At 33.1% G+C, this 23,605-nt stretch overlaps 3 protein-coding genes and 1 long non-coding RNA gene across 4 annotated transcripts; all 4 read left to right on the forward strand.

Moving 5' to 3' along the window:
- Positions 1–146: 146 nt before the first annotated feature.
- On the forward strand, positions 147–3,479 carry LOC111705091 (uncharacterized). The gene is made up of 4 exons (XM_023477536.1): positions 147–169; positions 622–715; positions 1,006–1,207; positions 2,098–3,479. The coding sequence occupies exons 2-4, from the start codon at positions 663–665 to the stop codon at positions 2,278–2,280; spliced, it is 438 nt and encodes a 145-aa protein (XP_023333304.1). The 5' UTR covers positions 147–169; positions 622–662; the 3' UTR covers positions 2,281–3,479.
- A 4,995-nt stretch (positions 3,480–8,474) lies between these two features.
- LOC111705050 (annexin A7) lies at positions 8,475–9,327 on the forward strand. The gene is made up of 2 exons (XM_023477478.1): positions 8,475–8,936; positions 9,136–9,327. Exons 1-2 carry the CDS (start codon positions 8,508–8,510, stop codon positions 9,325–9,327), a joined length of 621 nt encoding a protein of 206 aa, XP_023333246.1. The 5' UTR covers positions 8,475–8,507.
- A 564-nt stretch (positions 9,328–9,891) lies between these two features.
- Positions 9,892–11,390, forward strand: LOC111705071 (uncharacterized). The gene is made up of 2 exons (XR_002765934.1): positions 9,892–9,994; positions 11,025–11,390. It is a non-coding gene; the product is annotated as an uncharacterized LOC111705071 (long non-coding RNA).
- A 1,588-nt stretch (positions 11,391–12,978) lies between these two features.
- LOC111705072 (sialidase) lies at positions 12,979–17,377 on the forward strand. The gene is made up of 4 exons (XM_023477505.1): positions 12,979–13,017; positions 14,028–14,085; positions 15,598–16,596; positions 16,665–17,377. Exons 2-4 carry the CDS (start codon positions 14,038–14,040, stop codon positions 17,172–17,174), a joined length of 1,557 nt encoding a protein of 518 aa, XP_023333273.1. The 5' UTR covers positions 12,979–13,017; positions 14,028–14,037; the 3' UTR covers positions 17,175–17,377.
- Positions 17,378–23,605: the final 6,228 nt, after the last annotated feature.

The following is a 23,605-nucleotide window of genomic DNA, read 5'->3' on the forward strand; positions in this document are numbered from 1 at the left end:
GGGAGAAAGGTAATTATCTACCCATCTCCTTATTCATACATGGAGAAAGGTAATTATCTACTCATTCCCTCATTCATACAAGGAGAAAGGTAATTTTCTACTCATTCCCTCGTTCATACAGGGAGAAAGGTAATTATCTACTCATCCCCTTATTCATACAGGGAGAAAGGTAATTATCTACTAACCCTCATTCATTCAGGGAGAAAGGTAATTCTTATTCATACAGGGATTGATTAATCCTTCGTGTATATTCAATGTTTATTAATCCTCAATGTTCCATATTTATTAATCCTCCATGTTCCATATTTAATAATCCTCCATGTTCCATGTTTATTGATTCTAAATGTTCCATATTTATTAATCCTCCATGTTCCATATTCATTAATCCTCCATGTTCTATGTTCATTAATTCTCCAAATTCCATTTTTATTAATTCTTCCATTGTTCCATATTTATTAATCCTCCATGTTCCATATTTATTAATCCTCCATGTTCCATGTTTATTAATTCTCCAAATTCCATGTTTACTAATTCTTCCATTGTTTCATATTTATAAATCCTCCATATGTTCCATGTTTATTAAACCTCCGTATTCCATATTTATAAATCCTCCATGTTTAGGTGAACTGACCCTAGTAAAAGATCTAAGTACTGAATCCTCTATGATCCCTCCTGAGCAGGAGAAAAGAAGTCTCTTCGATTCTCCTTTCAAGCGGTAATTTTTTATAACACAATCAAGGAAGATATCCTAACGTTGTGTTAGACCTATCGAACACTTTTTGAGAATTTGCCAACATTGATTTTCCCCTCATTGAATTCATTGTTTTCCGCGTGTAATTATACAATGAGATTGAGAACATATTCATGTTTTATCAAATACAATCTGATTACAATGAGTTACATTTTTATTCAACCATTTAAATCATAATTGTCAACTTTTTATAGGTTTTTGGAACCTTTATTCGACGTTATATTTTTTGGGGCTTCTTATTCCAAATGTTTTAGATTCACTCAGTTCACTGGTATTCCGTCTATGAACCGGTTCCCTCTGCAGCAGGTTCCAACAAACCGGTTCCAACGCCGGCTCCCGCCATCCAGAATCCCGTACCGGCCAGGCACTTCTCGTCGCGGTTCTAGTTCCCAGGATAAACCTCTAGTGTCTCCGAGGTTCCTCCGACAGCCTCCGAGCAGGCTCTCCGATAACAAGGTAGGATGAAGGCTTTTTTTAGGATTTCATGAACTCAGTTTTTTTTTGTAATTATTGAAAATTTCAACATTTATTAACGTTCATTTTAATTTTTTAAATTACATACCTCAGCTACCTCGAGGGTAAGGGCCGGTGGAAGATGATTTTGAAATAAAATAATTTGAAATTAATTGTCAACCCTGTTTTTTTAATTCAAATTTCACAATTTTGACTGCAACACCTGAAATAATAATAATTGTCGTTTCTCAAAATTATTTTTAATTTTTGTAATGTCTGATATTTCTGTAAGTAAAGAAAATCCGCTTTCTTTTTATAGCGACGATATTCAGTTGATTTTGAATTAGAAAATGTTGGAAGATTTTATAGTTTCAATAAATTGGTTTCCTCAAAATCTGATAAAATTTGTGCAACACCGAAGATTATAAATTTCCTCTGGGATCGGTAAAATATAAACTTGTTTCGAGTCAGGGCCAATATATTATATGTATTCTGAACCTCTAAACCAAACATTTAAATACAAATTCACAGTTTTTAACGTGAAAGGAAATAGGACACTCACTTCAATTTGTTAGAACTCAGTTTTTAAGGGTTTTGAATCTCTTTACCATTTTGGTTGTACATTTTCAAACACGGGGTTACTTCTAATTACGTTACAATTTGTTACTTTCAGGAAGGGGGTATATATGTACTTAACAATCATTCATGTTTTCCTCAATAGCTAATATTTAGGGTTTCTATCACTCTTTTGGGAAACCAAATTGAATCTTGGGACACCTATAATTTTAAAATGTTTATAATTAATAAACTTATGTTGAAAAAGGGCTTGTAGGTCCAATTAACATTTTATTTTCATCTTATGATATTCAAAATTATTATTAAATATTGTCTAGGTTGGTTTCTACCAGGCTGGGGATAGGTTTGGACAGAAGACCCAGCTTGAGGAGGGATTTAAGGACGATGGCAAGGAGGACGGAGGACGGATTAAGTCCAATTGTTCTTCTCCAATACTGGAGAAGAAGGTTCTAGATGAACCCGACCTTCTCCAAGGCCAAATGCAACGCCTGAAGCTGTAGTCTTGTAGTTTTTCATATAGATCTGCTGGCAGATTTTTAAAACCAAAATGGCGGATTTTAAAAATCAAAATGGCGGATTTTAAAAATCAAAATGGCAGATTTTGAAAATCAAAATAGCTGATTTTGAAAACCAAAATGGTGGATTTTGTCATTCTTCCTCTGTTTGACTGCACTAAATCTCCCCAGCATCCCTAAGGGTTTCATCCCAATAAACTGTTTAGGCCCAAACTCCATATTAATGTGAAAATTGATCGCTTGATCACGTGAATTCTTTACACTCTATCATATGGTATTTGTGTTGTTTTTCCAATACGCAGATCCTGGACTAATAATTTTGTTGCTCGCATGATACTCAATATAGGTTGTTATATAGTGTGCAATGCACGTGGGGTCACAAACCTGAGTCCGTTGAAATCTAGTGCCAAAAAATCTCAGCAAATAAATGCAGAAAATAATCTTTTTATGCACTATGCAGAACAATCTTGCTCCGTATATTATATATATATATATATATATATAAACCTAGAAAAGTGTCAAAACATTTTATAAAAAGATCTTTTAGCTATTTTAATGTCAATCGCATGTTTTCTCCATATATGCATGTAAGCACTCTGCTCAATCTGTTCTCATGCATGAATTTAAAGCAATAACAAGGCTGAAAGGAGTTTTTAAAAAGCTTGATGTATACTTTAATTGGATTGGTTTTATCCCTGCCAAAAAACAACGATTTTTAATTTCTTAATTCTTTTATCTACGCTAAGTAAATACATTTTCGTATTTTTCCCCACCCAGATTAAAAATGAGCAGAGCCGTGAATAAACATGTAAGCAAACCTTCTTCTTTACTATGTATAGTGTAAAATAATTTGTCTACTTGTCCTTGTTTTTATGCCTGTCCCTGTCCACTGTATCTAGATTACAGCGGTACCAAAAGCCTGGTCGCTAGACTGGTTTGAATTTTATTTCTACCGCCCATGGAACTATAATTGGACCGGTGGTTGAAATACTTTCGCTAGCGGTTACTCTTTTACTGCAGTCGCTTAGATTATTACCGCCGTCGGTTGAACAAAGTTTTACCACACAGATCGATGACGGGACAGTAAAAAGTATGTAATCTTCTAGGCAACATTTTTGATTAGATAATTTTTAAACTAGAAAATAAGACTGTGATCATTTTTTAAATAAATCTATGTACAAGTATTAGTATTTTATTAATTTTCCTTCAGGCATATTATTAGATTTTATGAAGCATACTCCTCGAACGTAAAATGGGCCTGTATTAAAATTTAAGAAGGTTATCGTTTATGTTAGAATTCTTCTGGGATAGATCGTTCGTACAGAAGCTTTTGGTCATGTTGTGCTTAGGATTCGGATCTGTTGGTTCCGCAACATTTGGCCTTTATAACCTAAATCTGGATCCACGGATTCAAAGGTCTAAATAAAAGCTAATAACTGTAAGTAAAAAAAGAACTGTTTTTACAATTTTCATAATCTCTGAATGCTTCATGAGTTTTGGCATAAAATTAAGAATTTGTCTGATCGTTTAAAAATCAGAAAATCTATAAGAAATGTTCATGCGCTGGATCCAAAGCAACTGATCACAGGCTATCTAGTAACACTTTAGTTTTAGCACAGATCGAAGATAGCTGGATAATATAATTTTTCAACCATTAACCAGAAAAGTATTTTTAAGGCATTTTAATATCACTGTTTAAAAAAGTAGGCTTTGCTTGGAGGACCAAGGAAGACCATTTACGCAAGGGACTGTTTGGGGGAAGATCGGAAGCCCGAGGGGGGACGCGCAATGCCGGAAGTAGGTAAAATGAGATTCAGAAGCTGTGCTGGGGAGATTACCTTCCCTCCCTGGACCAAGTTACAGTCAGATTTGAATTTTATTATTTTTAAAAATCTAATTGGCCATCGGTCAAATTTCATTTTGAGTCTGTCGTCACCATTTATCTTTTATAACTTTGTTTTTATATTTGAATCTGCTGCTGAATTAAAGAAATTGGAAAACCAGTTTCTAGATACCCTCTATTTATAGAAAGGCATGTTCGATTTTAAATGGTACGTTTAAGCATTTTATGTTAGGGATAAATGAGACTTCGTGACAGCCATATTTTTAGTTATAAAATAATTTCTAATAAATTGCCTCTTTTTATGTGACTTGCAGATTTCTGCTACAGAAGCTATAGAGGAAATTGTCTGAATGAAACTCTTTTAATGCTAGAAAAACGACGATATCTTTCACGGTTCTGATCAGCGCGGTGTTAATCGTACATACAACTCTTATAGGAGGGTCACTTGAAATTCAACTTTAAGAAAATGTAGTAAATGATTGTATACTTTTAATTAAAAATTTCCCCCAGAATAACACATTTTTTGCTCCTTACAGAGTTCAGAGATTTTCCACGGGGTTCGGAGACTGTTTCTGCAGGGTTTTGGAGACTTTTCCACGGGGTTCATGGCCGCTTGGCCTTCCTCATCAGACTTTACCTATCTTGACTTCTTAATCTAGAGCAGTTTGGGTGTATGCTCTTCAAGTTAGTATAATTTGTAAAGAAAACTGAAAACGTCATTATATAAGCAACCCTCCATTCATAGGGGGGGGGGCCAATGAGCACATCCAATTCACAATAGTTTCTTTTAAAGATATTTCTTTTTTTGCTTTTGATCGTTGTTTTTTTTAGGGGGGGTGGTTCTCCGTTAAAGTAACCTGCGCGTTTCTTGCTTCAGAAACAATGAAGAAACGAACTTATTCGTCAGTTACTTTATATTCACGATTTTATGCAAATTTAAACTTGTTTCGTTACCAAATCATTATTTAAATATGTCATTAGAAGATTATATGCAAGACTTTATTTAACGCAGGGATTGTCAAAAATGAAAGAGTTCCAGGTCGTCTTTATGGTCTCATCCTTCCTGGGTAACCTTGTACACTAGCGATTTGTAAAGGGTGAAGGTTTATGTTATTTATTCTGAAAATCGACGAATATTCTTATTTGAAAATGTCATACAGTCTTCGTCGCATATATCAATACAATGAAGACTACTTTCTATTTCAATTTTAATCTCTACCAAGTTTTCAAACCGCTTGGATTCATACAAAATGCTAGTGTAAGCATGGAGAGAGGCTTATTTGTAGATAAACTATAGTTAATGATAGCAGTGGGACGGATAACAAGTCATCTCGTCAATATGGAGTAAAAAGATTTGGCAGTTAAAAAATGCCAACCCATAGAATGCATTGAACGCACGACGGGGCGCAAGTTTGAATTCAAGCCAAGCTAATAGGCATGAGAGACGGCTTGACATGAGGCAGAAGGAAATAGAATTAGCCTGAGCTGAAAACTTTAGAATGGTGGATATCGGGATTAATGCTTGATCCTCTCTTTTTGATAATCTCAAGATTAACATAATCTTGCAAGATTATCTTAAAAGTGTATGAAAAACGATATAATTCAAATTAATATTTAATCATCTGAGAAACTGTAGCAGCCAATCAGAGAAAATCGGGCAACCAATGAGAGAACAGAAAAATTCTTGAAAAGACGCCAATACAGTTTACGAACTATTCCTGTCCTCTCATTGGAGAAAACAATTTACGGATATCCAAGGAGAGAGAAAAAGAGTGGATTAGGACTAAAATGAAAAGTTTCCACAGTGGATATTCGGATCAAGAAGTCAGGATTAAAGTTTATCCATTCTAAAGTTCCCTGGGCTCTGGGCTCTGGGCTCATACCGAAACAAAAAGTTAGTGTTCACGAAGAATCCGAAGACGAAAGATTAACTCGTCGTATGATGCAAATGAAAGGCAGAGAGCTCCGGCTTTCCATGATTCATTAGTGTCATTTTCACTTGTTCATTTTTTACTTGTAAATACTCTGTAGATTTACTCACATTAGTTTTAAGGCTTTAGATTTCCTTTATTTCAACCACTTTTACATGGTAACACTAGCAAAGAGAAGCTGTTACTCAACAGACTTATTTAATGTTTACTTGAAAACTTGTAATTTAAAATTAGAAACGTCGTCTTCATAGTTTTAATAAAAACGCTTACCACTTTAGTAGAGACTAACTAATAAAATAATTAATACAATATACTGCAAACAAGTCAGAAAGGATACTAGGGTAAAGTCAGAAAGGATACTAGGGTAAAGTCAGAAAGGATACTAGGGTAAAGTCAGAAAGAATACTAGGGTAAAGTCAGAAAGAATACTATACGTTGCTGATCGGCATAAACATGGATTATTACTATTAGTTGTGATTCAAAATAAATGTTCGCTTGATCTATGATTGTCATTTTATTTCCTTTGTATGTTGTATGTGAATAAATCTTTATAATATAATAATTTTGGAAGGACTTTAAACTGGGAACAAATGAGGATCAGAATTAAAAATTACGTTTAAAAAGCAATTACTATTCAACTCATTATATGGGCGAAAACGTCGATATCAACGTTTAACTTGTGAAACCCTGGTGCCCTGTCTGTTAAAAGTTTCAGATAATTTCTCAAATACAATAGGTCAGAGCTAATCATAATGCAAAGACGGGTTGAAAATATAGGAAAAAGTAAAACAATTACTTTTTCATCCCTCTCCCTCTCACAAAGATGTACAGATTCAGACGTTCAATTTATAAGGCACATATTAAGTAAACCTAAAATGTCAAAGTTAACATATTGCGTAGACATTGCATCAAGATTAAAAAATATAACACACCTTATAGATTTATAGTTAAATAGATAGATCAAGTTTAATAAAATTTCATAGATACGACATTTTATTTTACATAAAATAGCTCATAGATATATTATAAATTTAGAAGTACAATCAACAGGACACATTTAAATTCTATAAATTTCATAGGAATGATATTTCATATGCAGTTAAGACATTTCATATATAAGATATTTACAGATATAGAAGTTTGGGCAACGCCGGGTACTCCAGCTATAGCTATCATGTACATTATTATTATAAACTCCAGCTAGCTACATTTTTATCATCGTTATTATTTTCATTATTATCATTCTTAGATCACTATTATCAAAAATACAATTATCATCATTATTTTAATTATTATCAGTATTAGAATTTTTAGAATTTATTTTATTTTTATATCCTTAGGAATTAAATTTAATATTCTGATAAGAGAGAATAGATAGATAGATAAATAGATAGAAGAATGCGTAATACTGTTAGGGAGCGGAACGTGCGGCTGCGAAATCAATGAATGCGTCAGAGAGCTCAGTATTCAAGTTTAATCAGACTTAACAGCAAGCTAGTTAACAATTAACCAGTCGAGCGTTATTTTGTCACCTGTTCTTCTGAACGAATTATTATTTAATATTTTTATCTTGAAAAACGTTAATATTTATTAACACCATTTTGAATTGATTTGCGGAAGGAATAAATTCAGACAAGTGCAGGATTTTCAGGAGTTTTTTTATTTCTTGTTTTGCAATTTAAAAATGTTAAATTCAGTTATAACAAAATTTCTTTTTATTTCTCCCTAAAATATTTTTGAAGTAGACATTGGAAGATTGTTTTGATGTTCACAAAAAGAAATTGAATCAGAGCTTAATACAGACAAGATATTTACTGCAGGAAAAGATATCAGCTGTTTGTGCAAATCTTTCATGTAAACCGTAGTAGGGATCCTAAACTATACGCCTAGTGCATAAACAAACAAAATCAAATCAACTTATGTCTTATTAAGATCTAAATTATTGTTATTTACAGTGTTATTACAAATTTCCCAAGGGCGACTTCCCAAGTGACAATTTCCCAAATTTGCAAATTCCCAAGCAACAACCTCCCAATTGTTAGGTTAGGACCGAGTGCTGCGGCTAGGATGGGCTAGGGGCGGGGGCTAGCGCTGCGGGCTAGAACATGCTTGGGAGCCGAGCGCTGCAGCTAGGACAGAATCCACTGTATTTCACTGTTTTCTAGATTCCACTGTATTCCCCTGTTTTCTGTATACTACAGTATTCCACTGTTTTCTGGATACCACTGTATTTCACTGTTTTCTATATTCCACTGTATTCCACTGTTTTCTGTTTACTACAGTATTCCACTGTTTTCTGGATTCCACTGTTTTCTGTATACTAAAGTCCACTTTTTTCTGGATACCACTGTATAATCATAATACAAGGGTACACTACAGTTCATTCCCCTATTTTAAACCTAAATAAAGTAATTTTGTTGAATGAAGTTTTCAGAATAATGTCTTATCCATCATCCGGTTTCATGGTTCCCGGGTCCAGTCCTTCATCCCAATCCGGTTATCCGGCCTCTTCTGGTTTTCCTGGATACCCCCCTCAGCAACCTGGATACCCTCCTCAACAACCTGTATATCCACCACAACCTTCTGGATATCCATCAACCAATGGAGGATATCCACCACAACATCCAGTTTATCCACCGCAATCATCTGGATATCCACCACAACAACCAGTATATCCACCACAACCGACTGGATATCCACCACAATCAACAGGTTATCCCCCTCAGCCTCCCGGATATCCTCCTCCCCAGCCAGGGTATCCACCCCAGCCTTCAGGATATCCCCCTCAACTATCAGGATATCCTCCTCAACAACCTGGATACCCTGAATACAATTCTGCCCAATCTGGGTATCCTCAGCCACATCAGGTATATCCATACAATTACATTAATGTGTTGCGCTGAAAAGAGAAAGACCCTTTTTCGTCTTAAATACTCCAATGTTACAAACTAAAGATTAAATTAATCTTGAGATAAATAAAAAGATGAGATCAAAGGGATTAAAACATTTTTTAAAACTTTAAATTATGAAAAGAATCATGCTTGGATGAATTCTTGCATTGCCCAGGAACCTGATCACAGTAAACGAAACCTGGGACTGGCTGCTGGTGTCGGAGCAGGGTTGGGTGGGCTGACCGCTCTAGCTGGTTCAGCTCTAGCAGGGTTAGCCAATAAGAGCTCTGGGTCACACACAGGTATTACCAGTTTACAATGCACTGAAAAGTTGACTATGTTATTTCACTTGAACATAAACACTTAGACCTTGATCAATCTATAATATAGCAGTGCCGTACTAGAGCCAGTCTTTGTTTTTCGACGGTTCTTGTATTTTTAGATTTTATACAGCCAGAACCAGAAAACAATGGAATAGACGAAATTAATTAATACTTAATTGTATTCGATGTTGTAACAACGCAAATAGTTTTACTAGACACTTATTAGATCACTAATGTATACAGCACAATTTCTGTGTTTATCCATTGGACTTTTTAAAGCCATAACTTGGTTCTAAAAGTCGTCTTCCTATTTCAGAGTTTTCTGAGGCAGAAACTTAAGACATTTTAACCATGGTTAAATAGGATTCTAACCTTGGTAGATTGAATGAAGACGACAGATTGTTCTCACCATGGTTAGTTTTAACCATGGGTAAAATCATCGTAATATTTTGCGGCATCAGCGCCGCTTGGATTATTTACTAATTTAGCAATGAATTGATCTAAATTATAAATTCTTAAATTATCCGTTTTTTGAATGAATATTATTGTCAAGTCTAGAAGTTTTAATAGAGCTATTAACATTAAAAACAACAATTGTAAACTGTTTTAAGACCCGTTCCACTTTACATTTCTTCTAACGAGCGGTAATTCTTGCAGGTGGTATCGGAGGTTTGCTTGGTTCTAAAGGAGCAATGGCTGCTTCAGCTTTAGGTTAATTCATTTTATGCTTTTTCATTGTGATTTCAAACTTCTTTTCAAATCTGATCCAGAATAAGCAAGGTATACCCTAAAATATGCAGTACTTGCGTACTCGCAGTAAGAAAAGATGATTTTAGCAAAATTCAACTTTTTATTTTTAATTAGGTAGTTTTGAAAGTGGGCCTATCCATTCTAACCGTGCAAATTAGAAATTTCAGTCTTAAATTCCAAAATGATATTCGCTGAAAAACTCAAATTCCAAGATGAAAAACTCAAATCTTTTTGCACATCATATTTTAGCAATTAGACTGCTGCAGGGTATAAACCGTTACTCACAAAACATAAGACTGTAACAACAATCTGAAACTCTCAAAATATGGCGATTTTTAATTTAAATTTAATTTAAATCTTCTCCTAGATTGTAACCTGTTCAGGATTTATTTCATGATTTGTCAGAGAGTAATGATTGTAAGGAAACCGACAGTTTAAATTTCATACATTCGTCTCTGAAGTCTGATCCTTTGTGGGTAACCCTGTATATCAATACAATAAAGCCGACTTTCTATTTCAATTTTGATTTCTTCCAATCTTTTAATCACTAGATGCACATAAACAATAAACATGCATACAGAGGTAAGTTCTCAATTAACAGCTTCTCTTTGTTTACTAGTGAAATAGTAATTTGAAAATGCTGTTATGGGATCAAAGGACTATTAATAAAAAGTCGTCTTCATTGTCTTGAGATAATCGCCGACCACTGTAATTTAACTGTGTCTTCTACAAGATATGTTCCGCAATCTCATTGGTTGTTAGCTACGGTTGCAAGAAACCTCCGTTTTGTTCAGCAAGCACTGAAATGGGTTGGCAAGTGTTCAATAAATTCCCCTTTAAATGAGTGTTTGTGTAAATTTTTCGCGAAAACTCCCTTTAAGGTTGGGTTTGTTGTCAACTCCTTGTTCAAAATTAAAATTTAGCTCAAACCTGTTAACCTCGCCATTTAACTCTGAAACTTTTTAAATTGACTGTATCATCTGTTCTCCAGGTCTTGGTATGGGAGGGCACAAGAAGTCTGGAAAGAAAAGCTCCAAGTATGGTTTACCACTGGGAGCAGGAGCAGGGTTGGGAGCTTTAGGAGCACTTGGAGCTGCAGGATATGCCGGGCATAAACTAAAAAAACGCCATGGCTCCGGGTCAAGTTCAAGCTCAGATTCAGATTAAAATGAATGTCGTCGTTGGTCAGAAATAACCATTTGTATTAACAGAGTAGTATTCCAGGCAGGTTGTAAAATTATATTTATATTGAAGAATTATCCAACCAAACTTGCCATTTTGCCAATTTCTACACTTGGAGTTCTTTGGTTATTTGAAACACTGTATTATTCTGTAAAATAAATAAAACCAAAAAAGAGAAGAAGAAAAAATTTAGTTTTGTATAATATTCATTTTTATCAGTGAATTTAAGTTCTTTTTCAGGATATAATTACTAAAATCTACATATAATTTTGATACACGTTCATAACCCCTATATTTATAAATATTTGACAACATGACAGAATGTTATTTATTTATACGATGCTATGTCATATATTTGAAATAAAATAAACATTAACTAACTAATCCTCTTTTTAAAAAGCCTAAACATGAATTTAAAACATTTCCACAAAAAAATTTAGTTTACAATAAGATACGAATCTCTTTGCAATGTGCTATAGATAAAATCAGTTAAACAGTTTCTATACAAGCAGGGTTACCCACAAAGGATGAGAATTGAGAAAGGACTGTATGAAATTTATACGGGTTGTTTCCTATGAATTCTGTCAGATGAAAGAATCTTAAGTTTAAAATATCAAAGGTATATATTATCAGATGGAAAAATTAGCGCTATATTAGAAAATCAGAGTTTGTTACGAAAACAAGACTCAATTCCTTTACTTATAAATCTCAAAGAAAGACTAAACTAAATTTTTTAAACTGTAAAATCTTAAAATGCATAATATTTGGATAAAATAATACTTTTTAAACCAAAAATATTATATATTCCTGTCTTTTTAAAACTAATCAATTCATTGTCTGACTTTATCGTTTCAGAATATAAAATATAAATAATTTATACTTTCTTACAGCTTAGAATGATAAACATACAAAATTAATTCTGATTTTGGTTTTGATTGCCTTAACAGATCGACTATTAGTATTTTGTTCATTGATCTCTGAAAACATGAGGAACATTATTTATCTCTGAAAACATGAGGAACATTATTTATCTCTGTAAACATGAGGAACATTATTTATCTCTGTAAATATGAGAACATTTTACCCTTTCTTCGCTAATTCAGAGTTCAGACAAAGAAGTTTCAATGGAGTCTAAAATATATTTTTTATTTTTTGGAGAAAATCTTTGTACTTAGAGACCCAAAAAAACTGTGAAATAGGATTAAAAATAGCTTATTTATAGACTCATTTGTACTTATTAACTTAACGATTTTAAACAAAGACGACTTTCATTTAGCTTTCATGGTTCTGACTGTACAATGCTAATAAAATATATACAGGGTGTCCCAATAAACATGAGAATTCAGTGACGAATTCGATATCGTCTTTCTAAATAATTCTTTGATTTAGAATAGTCATACCTACTGAGAAAGCTGTAATCTGTAAGGGTTTCGTCTGCTATGTTCACATTTTGTTTGTTTATGTTTTGACTGCATACGACGTTGTACTTAGTAAAACAAGAAAATTACATACAGTATATACAAACAGAGTAAACTTGTCCGTCTTCACTGTTCAACTTGCGGAGACAATATGGACACATCTTTGCAGCCACTTACACTTTCCGTAAAATAAACTGTAGCAGACATAATAATATTATGGCGTTTGAAATAAGGTATTACAATGCTAATTCATAACAAAGACGAAATCCAATTCGTCACTGAATTCCCATGTTTTTTTGGGACACCCTGTAGATATTAAACATGTTTGCTTTTCAGAATTTAAAATATCAAATTACTCGTAAATCATGGGATATCCTTCAGGAGGTAAGATCAGTTCATGCAAACTTATAAAACAGGTTTATCTAAAATAGGCGCAATTACAGATTTCGTGATGGGGGGGGGGGCAGCGTGAAATATTTGTGAGATGTACGGTCGTTGTCATTAATATCAATACAATGAAGACGACTGTATATTTGTATAAATTTGTTTAACTTGTAATTTCAAAATTAGTTGTTATAAATCAAAGCATTATTATTAAGAAGTTGTCTTCATTATATTGATATAAACGCTGAACTATGGAATAAGGAGACGAGTTATAATTTGACATTATAGTTTATTGAACATCAAATACACAAAGATTGATAAAATGTCGTCTTCCTGTAAATCCTGTTTTTTTTCAATTTTATGGGTTCTAAGGAACATTTATATTTGTCTTATCATGTTTGTATCCATAAAAAAATGAAAAAAATTTAAACTGTTTGGTAAATTACTCTGCAGGGTGTCCCACGAAACATGACAGTTGGTAAATAGTTTTGAATGTCTTATTCCTTAATTTGTTTTGTTGTTTAATACCAAAGACAATAATAAAAATATTATATATCGAGTTATATTATAGTAAAATTCAAAGTAATACATATTTGAGCAAAAGATTTTTTACAGGAAATAAACTGCAAACAGCCTTTAATGTCTAATACAGTGTATGAAAAACGACATTCAAAACTATTTATCAACTTACGCTTCGTGGGACACCCTGTTTTTTGTCATTTTAAAAATCTGCTTCTAATGAAATCTGTGAAAATTTTTGAGATCAAAGCACTCTGTTAGAAGACAAATCAAACAAATTTGAATGGCAATGATCTTTTTGGCCAGCTCTTTTTTAAGCTCGCTGTATAATTTTTGAAACAATACAATACTTAATAATCTGATAGTTGTCTTTTTAAGTTTTGAAATTTTAATTAGATTTAAAGTTTTTACACTTAGTTTTACCATTTTCATTTAAACAAAACTTAATTTTTTTAGGATTATATGAACATGAACATTTTTCTTTAATCCAGGTTTTGTGTGATGAATGTTCTGTCTGCACTTGTTGCAATTTTATATATTTCAAACACAGTAAGTAAAACAAAATAATATAATTAAAATATACATATGTAGATTTATGATTACCTTTCTTTTCGCACATAATTTGTTAAAGGGTAAAACTTAAAAATATTTAATGACAAATTAAACAACATGATTTTTCTTATTAAAAAAACAAGAACAAAACGTAATCAAAGATTGGACTATATTTATAGCAAACGATGTGGTGTCTCTTTGGCCTTTACATTTGCTTAATTTAAATTATCCTAAACTGTATTTGTACTTTAATATTTAAGTTTTCCTAAACTGTATTTGTACTTTAATATATAAATTTTCCTAACCTGTATTTGTACTTTAATTAAAGCTTTTCATTTGGGGTTTAAATAGAATAGTATACCAGGGGTGTCAAATAGATATTTTTATTTGTTTTAAACTGAGGGCTAAAACCTCCAGTTTTGAATTTCTAAAAGCTAGAAATACTTGATTTTACAATTGAGCTATACACTTCTTTTATTCATTTTTGAAAAAAAAAATTAAAATTTTAGTTTTTTGATAAGGAAATAATCGACGTTTTTAATTGCAAAAAGAGTTGTCTGGCAAAAGTGTGTGCCTGTGAGAATTTCGCAAATGCCATGCTGTATATTTTATTTCTGATTTAATACTTTGTGCTCAAATGTAGAAAGCACGTACAAATGTATTGAAACAAATGTATTGAAAAAAAAAAATTCATTTTCGAAATTTGTTAATGATTGCAATCAATGTATTTTTGTTGAATGTTTGTCGAATTTTACAAGCATTTTTAATATAAAAATCTTATTTTTTAATATAATTGTGTTAATTTAAAAAAGCATATTAACATATAAATTCAGAGTCTGATACAGTCAAGGAAAGTAGTTGGTGGAACAAAATACCCATGTCCAGAGAAGCATTACCTCTTTTATGCAAAAATATGCCCCGTCCCTCTTTCCTTAATTAACGAAAGAAATAAGAAAATATTAAAATAATATTCTTGGGAGGATGAATTGTGAAGAATAATCTATGCATCATCGAGTGTTCAGGAGATCAAGTGTCACTTTATACAATGAGACCCCGAAAAACTGAGAAAGAGGAAAACAACATTGAAGATATTTTATGTGTATTTTATCTTGATATAAATCAGTAGCTTGAAAATCAACTTATTCAGTGAAAACGATCATTGTACATTGAAAAAATACTGTTTCCGGTTAAATTGGACTATTTAGAATCATATCTTTAGTCTAAAAGCCATCTTCATATTCCAAAGTTTTCGGGTTCTTACTATATTTCACACCTTTATGCCTTGAAAATATTTTTACAATTTTTTTTTAAAATTTAACATAATCTAACCCCTTGGGAATTTTTTCGCAATGTCGGCTGTCCCTTTAAAAATTAATATATTCTATAACATTTTGTAATTTTTCATAAGTTATAAATGCACAAGTGTTTAAGCAATGAATCCCAGCATTAACTTGTTGAACATGATATTAATCTTGAATAGTTTTAATTCCTCCAGGTTTTAATTTTCAGGGTGTGCTGACCTCGTTTCTGCAAGGAAAGCCTGGTCATAAGCGGCGGATTTATATCATCACAACAGCCGATGACCCAACTCCCAGAGGCTACCAGGAAGTACCAACAAATGTAGGAAATAACCAACCCCTAGGAGGCGGTCAGGGGGATGACTACAGATTGCAGTTCAATTATGCCCAGGTTGATAATAGACTACCAGTAGTAGAAGAACTACCCGTGTCCAGTAGTTTACCAAATGAGAATAATATTCCCTTGGATAATGGTATTTCAGAAGATAATCTTGACAGTAAGGAGTCAATTCTGGAAAATATCCCTTTGGGCAATACTGTTCCAGGGGATGACAGCGAGGGAGAAGACTACAGATTAACGTTTAATTATGCTCAAGTTGATGGTCGGGTGCCAGTAGAAAATAATGGTCCTGTGGATAGCAATGATTCAATTTTAAAAAGCATCCCTATGGACAATACTGTTCCTGCTGATAAAAGCAATCCTGTGGACAGCAATGACTCAATTCTTGAAAGCATTCCAATGGACAATACCGTTCCTGCTGATAAAAGCAATTACGGGGACTACAGTGACTCAATTCTTGAAAACATTCCTTTGGACAATACCGTTCCAGCAGATATTAGCAATCCTTTGGACAGCAATGATTCAATTCTAAAAAGCATCCCAAAGGACAATACTGTTCCAGCTGATAAAAGCAATCCCATGGATAGCAATGACTCAATTCTTGAAAAGATCCCCTTGGACAATACTATTCCAGGTGGTAATACTCCAATGGAAGATATTACTAGCGGCTCTTCCAAGGATCTGGATTCTCTTTCAGGAGAAAATTCCAATCTTAAAACCAAAGAAGCTGTGAGCTTGATCAACCATAGTTATGATAGTGGACTTATTGAAGATACAACCTCTGACAAGGAAAAGAAAAAAAACACTGCACCAAGAACTGGTTTAGCCTATTCCCTTACTGATGAAATATTTGACATGATAGTCAAAAAGGTAAGTATTTTTCATCGTTGATATTTTTCTTAAAAAATGAATTTCAATATTATTATGAATATTTTTAGATGAATATTGCTACAGCATTGTACAATGAGTTCTTGGATAATGTCAAAGCCAGCTTTGCTTCAGAAGAAGCTAGTCAAGATAAGACGAAGATGTTAGAGCCAAGTGTAAATAATACCAACGAGGAACCAAGGACTAAACAGTCAGTTACAGAGCAATCAAATACAAACCAATCAGTTTCAGAGGTATCAGTCATTGAGGAGTCAGCCAAAGATTCATCAGTTACAGAAGAGTTGGTTTCAGAGTCATCAATTGCAGAGGAGTCATCAGTTTCAACAGTTTCAGATTCAACAGTTGCAAAGCAGTCTGTAACAGAGTCAACAGTTGCAGACCAGTCCGCAGCAGAGTCAACCATTGCAGATCAGTCAGCCACAAAGTCAACAATTTCAGATCAGTCGGAATCGGAGTCAACTGTTGCAGACCAGTCAGCCAAGGAGTCTACTGTTGCAGACCTGTCAGCCATGGAGTCAACTGTTGCAGACCTGTCAGCCATGGAGTCAACTGTTGCATGACCAGTCCGCCACGGAGTCAACTGTTGCAGACCAGTCAGCCACGGAGTCAACTGTTGCAGACCAGTCTACAACAGAGAAGTCTTATGCAGAAAACTCAAATGCAACAACCTTGTCATCTTCCTAATGATTACATTTAACGATAATTAAAATATATATGTTGAAATTTAATTTTTCTACAAAACAAATATAGAAAATGAATAGATGTATAGCAAGCATTGAATTTTTTAAAAAAAGCCATCATTCTGCAGCTTTGTTTTCTGAACTTTAAACAAAATTTTGTCCTTGAGGGAGATAATCCTTTCTTTTGTTACAAATTTTCCAGAGGCCGAATTTAAAAAATTTGCGGCACGGCTTAAATTTAAACTTTGGCTCAAACATGGTTGATTCCACTTAAAATTTTATCAAATGTTTCAAGATTTAAGCCGGCGCTCAATTGAAACCGGTTTTGGCAGATTTAAGCCTCGGTTCAAATTTATCAAATTTGGACACAGACAACATAATAGAAAGAATTAAGATGTAAACACTACCTTTAGCTCAAATGTTTTGCGATTACTTTATTTGGACTCTCAACATTTATGTTCTACTTTTGAAAAAAAAATTGTCTGCTTGTTTACCAGTGTACAGTACTTAGTGTACACTCTAATATCCGATTTATTAAACATTTTCTAGCTGTGATTTAGCTGAGTGATTTAGACAAGGATGTCGCAGCTAGAAAATTCGACATAAGATCTACTAAATCTACAAAATCACAAGTTTAATTGTGGAAACAATGCAGTGCAATATAAAGCTTGAGAAATTGTTGCACACACGTCCTTTTCCTGTACAGTGTACATGTAGATTCAGATCCTTTCCTTTATTGATAAAAACTGTCAACAAAAAAGGGAGTGTAAACATAATTTTAAGCGACCCTCCATACAAAGATTGCAATGTCTGATTCACAACGTACCAGCTTATAACCATTATCTGATTAATAATGTGGAAGCAATTGTCGTTTTTCTAGGTTGAAAATTGTTAAATTCTGATCAATCCTACATATTTTTCTGAACTAGGAATGATAATTTTGCAAGTCACTTTCATGAGAAACACAAAATTTGAAATAAATAGTTTTCAAAATTGTGAAAACTCAGGATGCAGAAATTAAGGAGAAAATGAGTCTAAGAAATGTCATCGTTATATCAAGTTATATCAGTTTTTAAAGCCAAATTTATTTCCTTTCTTAGAAGAACCGTCAGAAAGTCGTCTTCTCTGAACGTTTTTTTATTTGTAGTAACAAAATATATACAGTTTTGTAGTGATAAGATAAAGAATGACATTATTAATTTACTTTTATATATACCGTTTTATATTCGAACAAATAAAATAAAAGACCTGAATATGATCCAGAAAAAAGTGTATTTTGACACAGTTAAACCCTAAATATTAAATACATCGAAAAAATTTATCAAATGTCGTATTCTTCACTTTCTGATAATGGGATGTTGCAGATATTTAGCTTTTTAATTAAATGAATATATGGAGCTCTATAAACTGTTCCCGCATATTTATGGCTATTTATTTGTTTCCGCAAATACTGGGATTTACGTAAAATAGTATAAAAACCATTGAAAAATTGTCAAGACGACATTTCATATTTTCTCTCGATGAAATTAATATTTAGGGTTTACATTATATATAATATATGAATTTTACATCTCAATTCAAATAAGCTTAAATTAGGACTGTAGAATATGAAGAGGACTGTTGTGCTCAAGATACAGGGTGTCCCACGAAACATGACAGTATGCAGGACGACTTGAATGTCGTCTTGATTTTTGATATAATTTGCTGCGTTTATTTTTCAACCTAATTTTAGAAGTAAATTTCTAGAGATAATAATCACAAAATTTCCCTTGTCCTGCCATTTCCAAAATGTGGTCTGCCTTTTTTGTGATTCCAATATTGCCCGAGATATGAAGAATTTCGTTCAGATTTCGACAATTTTGCTTTTATTTAACAAAATTGAAATCTGAACCAAACTCTTTATATCTCCAGTAATATTGAAAGCACAAAAAACGCCGACCACTTTTTGGAAATGCCAGGGCTAGGAGAATTATGTGATAGTTGTTTCAAGAATCATACATGTTAAAGTAGATAGAAGACTAAATGTCACAAATAAATTCAAATACCAAAGACGACTTTCAAGTCGTCTTGCTATTGTCATGTTTCGTGGGACACCCTGTATGATCTTAAACAATCCCATGAACATGAAACACATCCATTGTGCAGTGTACACAGGTCCATCTCACTTAAATGGTTGATTTTCAATTCCACATGTAGTATGGGTCCCATCTATATCTCTACTTTGCTTGTCTTCCTGTAAGTTTGTTTTTTTGTCAAAACGGCAGAACCGATTGGGTCCATTTGTTTTGGAAAATGCGTCAATTTAAATAGATATATAAATTCGTCAAAATTTGAGAATGATTAAAAATGGCCGACTTTCAGAGCAACAGTTAAAAGCTTAAATAAATTAAAGGAATAAAAGTTAATCATTACATAATCCAATTTAAATTCTCGGCATCATATTTAATTCTAATCAATGATAAGTTTTATGAAATCAATATAAAAAATCGCCAAAATTTCAATCAGATTGTTTGATGAGTCAAACTGTCCTCTCTAACTTGGAAAAGGACGAACTCAGCGGTAAAATTTGTTATCCGTGAATGAAGATATTTTAAACTATTCGCCAACTGTCATGTTTCGTGGGACACCCTGTATATTGATGAAAGAAAAAGACTTATTAGCATTCCGGAAATATGAGGGGAGGGAGCCCTCCCCCTACCCTCACCCCGGCCCCCCTTCTTATCTAACAATCTATTGCAACTGTTATTGATACATCACCAAATATATCCGATTAATTGACAATGATGAGTCTGCTATACTAGGATATTCAAATAACTATTTAAGAACAATGTTCGTAGGAATTTATTCTGTAATTGGGAATTGTAACGTATAATTGTATAATTGTATAATTGTTTACAATATACGAATAAACAAAGAATGACTTTTACAAATGCAAATTTGTGTTCTACTTGGACTGTTTTAAAAATTGAATTTTTACAAGGTTCAGAATTTTTTAAAAAAAAGTAATGCCATTTAAATAGAAAATGTAAAACAAAAATTTAACACATAGTAATTTTTGAAACTGGGTTGTTTTTCCAAATTCAAATCAAATTTCAGAAATATTAAATATTATTAAAATATTAAAAATTGACCGATGTAAGGCAAAAAAGCACACTTTTTTAGTACTACAAAATTTAGATATAGAAAATTTCTGATATTTTAAAACTCTTTAAACAATTTTGAACTCTGGATTTAACGCAGACTTTATTACTACCCATATTAAAATCCTTTTAAAAGTTAGAATTTCACTTATACTCTTGATTTTTTTTACATTTTTTACATCTTAAAACCTAATTAGAGGAAGCCATTTTTTATTTTGAAATAAGATACCCTCGAACTAACCTTGCTATTCTTCTATATGTCATAGGTTCCGGAGTACAAAATTTGAAACTACAGTTCTAACCCAGAATAACCAAAGTGAGACACATTCGGTTTCTTCTATTTGAATTCAATCACGTGTTGGTAATTCAGCAGTTTTAGAACGTAGGAAGTGGTCTTTTTTTACTTTTCCCTTCAGAACGCATATGCCAACAAAAAAGTATAAAAAAGAAAGGCGAAAAAATTACGTATTTTCGGTCAAATCGAAAGACCAAGTAAATGTTAAATCCGCGTGGTGGTGAAGTAATTTACTATTTTGAGCACTTAAAATACTCACTCTCAATACAAATTCCTTAAAAAAAATTCCTTGTATTTGAGGTTGACCCCCCTCCCGCTGGATCCGCCCCTGGCTAAGAGGTCGCAAAGTTGTACCAATTATGTCGCAGACATTTGACCTTATCCTTCTGTCTAGCTTGCAGTTTGTGTAGTGTGTTTATGCTGGGTCAAATGATGAAATCTTGTAAATTGTAAATGTTACAAATATATACATGTTAGAAACTCTGTAATGCATCAAGCAATTTGGTGAAATTTGGCAAGATTTTGTGTGATGGGGAAGGGTATATCTATCTATCTGTCTAACTATTATAATCTGATATTTAAAAGGGGAAAGGGGATTTTGAAATAATTTTATTTTGCGGATAGTTTTTTTATTGTTCGATGTAACACTAACAGCTTAGTCTCTTATGAATTATAGACCCACATTTAAAGGGACTGTCAGCGTGACCTTAAAACCTTTATCTTATTATTAATAATGGGGACAATATTGTCTTTTATCTGTTTTTAACTCCTTTATGTTTTCCGTAGTAGAAATCCACAAAGTTCAAATATCAATTCATTTGATTGATTTTAGCTTGTTCTCTTGTAAAAAAGTGCTAATATAGTTTGAGTCGTAGACGTACAGGCGCGGAGACGATTTCGCAGAGCTTGGAGGACATTCTGCGTATCAGGAGGCTCCGAAGATAATTTCGCGGGGGCTCTTAGCGGCCCTGCACCCCCTCCCTCGCTACGAGAGCATGATATATGGGTAAAGAACGCAAAAAGTTAAAAATATCCATTTTATCCAGACTTATTTGCAAAGAACTGTTTCGTGTATTTATCAATGTTGATTGTTGAATGTATTTTTATCTAAACTCTTCTTCGGCAGCCCCCCCCCCTCCCGCCTTTTTTTATTTTGTTTCATGAAATTCAGCAAATCTGTCATTGAAGGGGGTACTTTAAACATGCATGAGAAACTGTACATTGTTTTCTTTATTTTTTTTATTTTGATAATAACAAAACTGTTTCGTGCATTTCAGCAATGTTTTCTAATCCAAACTTTACGAGCATTATACCATGGTCTGTTTCTAATCTAGCTTCAGCTCCCCCCTTTTATTTTTTTCTTCCCTACCTTCTCCTATTTTCTTTTATTTTCCTGCCCCCCCCCCCCCCTATTACTTTGCCTGGGGTTGGGAACTGCATTATGGCAAGCAATACGTCTTCATCACCCGAGGGCATTGCGAGTATACAACTACTACCCAGAATTCAGTAGTATTCATGGTATCCTATAGTTAAAGGGATTGTAAACTAAATTTAAGTTACCTCGTTTATAAAGATTGCCAAAACTGATGCATGATACAGTATCCTTCATTTTTAATGTTTAATGTTTAATTGCTGAGATATGCTATTAAGGAAAGATTTACAGGATTTTCTCTAAAATTTTGGTAGAAACGTAAACCCGTTAAAATGTTTGAAAAGGGCCTAGTTTTGTAACTTAAGGAGATCCTCCAAGCAAAGATGGCAAAACCCGATTTACAGTATACTTGAAAGCTTTGTTAGATCAAGTATGAATTAGATATAAATAGTTTTGTTTCATTGAACTGTTTATTTTCATTTGCGGTTTCTCTGCTAAATTGACTGGCGAATTTCTTGTTTATGAGAAGTATAGAGAAGATGATAAGAAGCAATTAAAATTTTTCAAGTAAGAAAACGACAATATCCTCCACATTGTTGATGAGATTAAGGTTCAAGGGTACTGTTGAAAATCAGGCATCATGCCACCTTTGCATGGAGGATCAATTCAAATTTCGCTTACAATCCTTTAAGACTGCACTCGAAATTAAAGTTATCATATCACAACAATAAAAAAAGTTTTAAGAAGGTCGAAACAGTGTGTGGGGGGGGGGGTTGTTTACTAAAGAAATCTGATGAATATTCATCATAAACCAGTTCCTGAGAAGTTAAAAGACGTCAATTGTACACAAAACCTGTCTCCCCAACCTTTAGTTTCTTACCTTACGCTGAGCGATATAAAACGAATTAAGAATAAATGTGGGAAGAAATACAGAAGAAATGATACAACGGATATTTTGTATATGCTACCTGTTCTTGGGGGGTCACGGAGAGGAGCGGGTGCTATTACATGGTCATATGTGGTAAAAATGTGCAAATTAATTTTTTTTCCGGGGTAGTTTATTAGATTTGTAAACATCAGGAGATATCAAAGAAACTGAACTTTTGTCAAAAACTTTGATTTTTGATTATGGCGCACTGTCATATATAAAACAAATAAAAATATTATGAATTATCAACTATATACAAATGGGTCGAAAAATAATCGATGATTAATTGATTACAGGTTGTAATATCTGAATGATTTGTTTGGAATTAAATTGATTTTTTTACGATCCAAATCGAATATTTGAACTTTCATAATTTGTATGTGCACGCTATACTACATTCTTCGTTATGAGTCGCTTTTAACCATTTTCTCCTTAAAGACCATCACCATCAAATATTTTTCGACGCTAGACTAAAGGGGGTATAGTCTTATTTTTAGAGAACACTCCCTTTACAGCAACACCTTCTCTATTCTTGTTAACCCTACTTAGTATTTAAACCTTCAACTTCCCCCCCCC

Source organism: Eurytemora carolleeae, unplaced genomic scaffold (genome assembly GCF_000591075.1).
Source record: "Eurytemora carolleeae unplaced genomic scaffold, Eaff_2.0 scaffold18, whole genome shotgun sequence".
NCBI lineage: Eukaryota > Metazoa > Arthropoda > Copepoda > Calanoida > Temoridae > Eurytemora > Eurytemora carolleeae.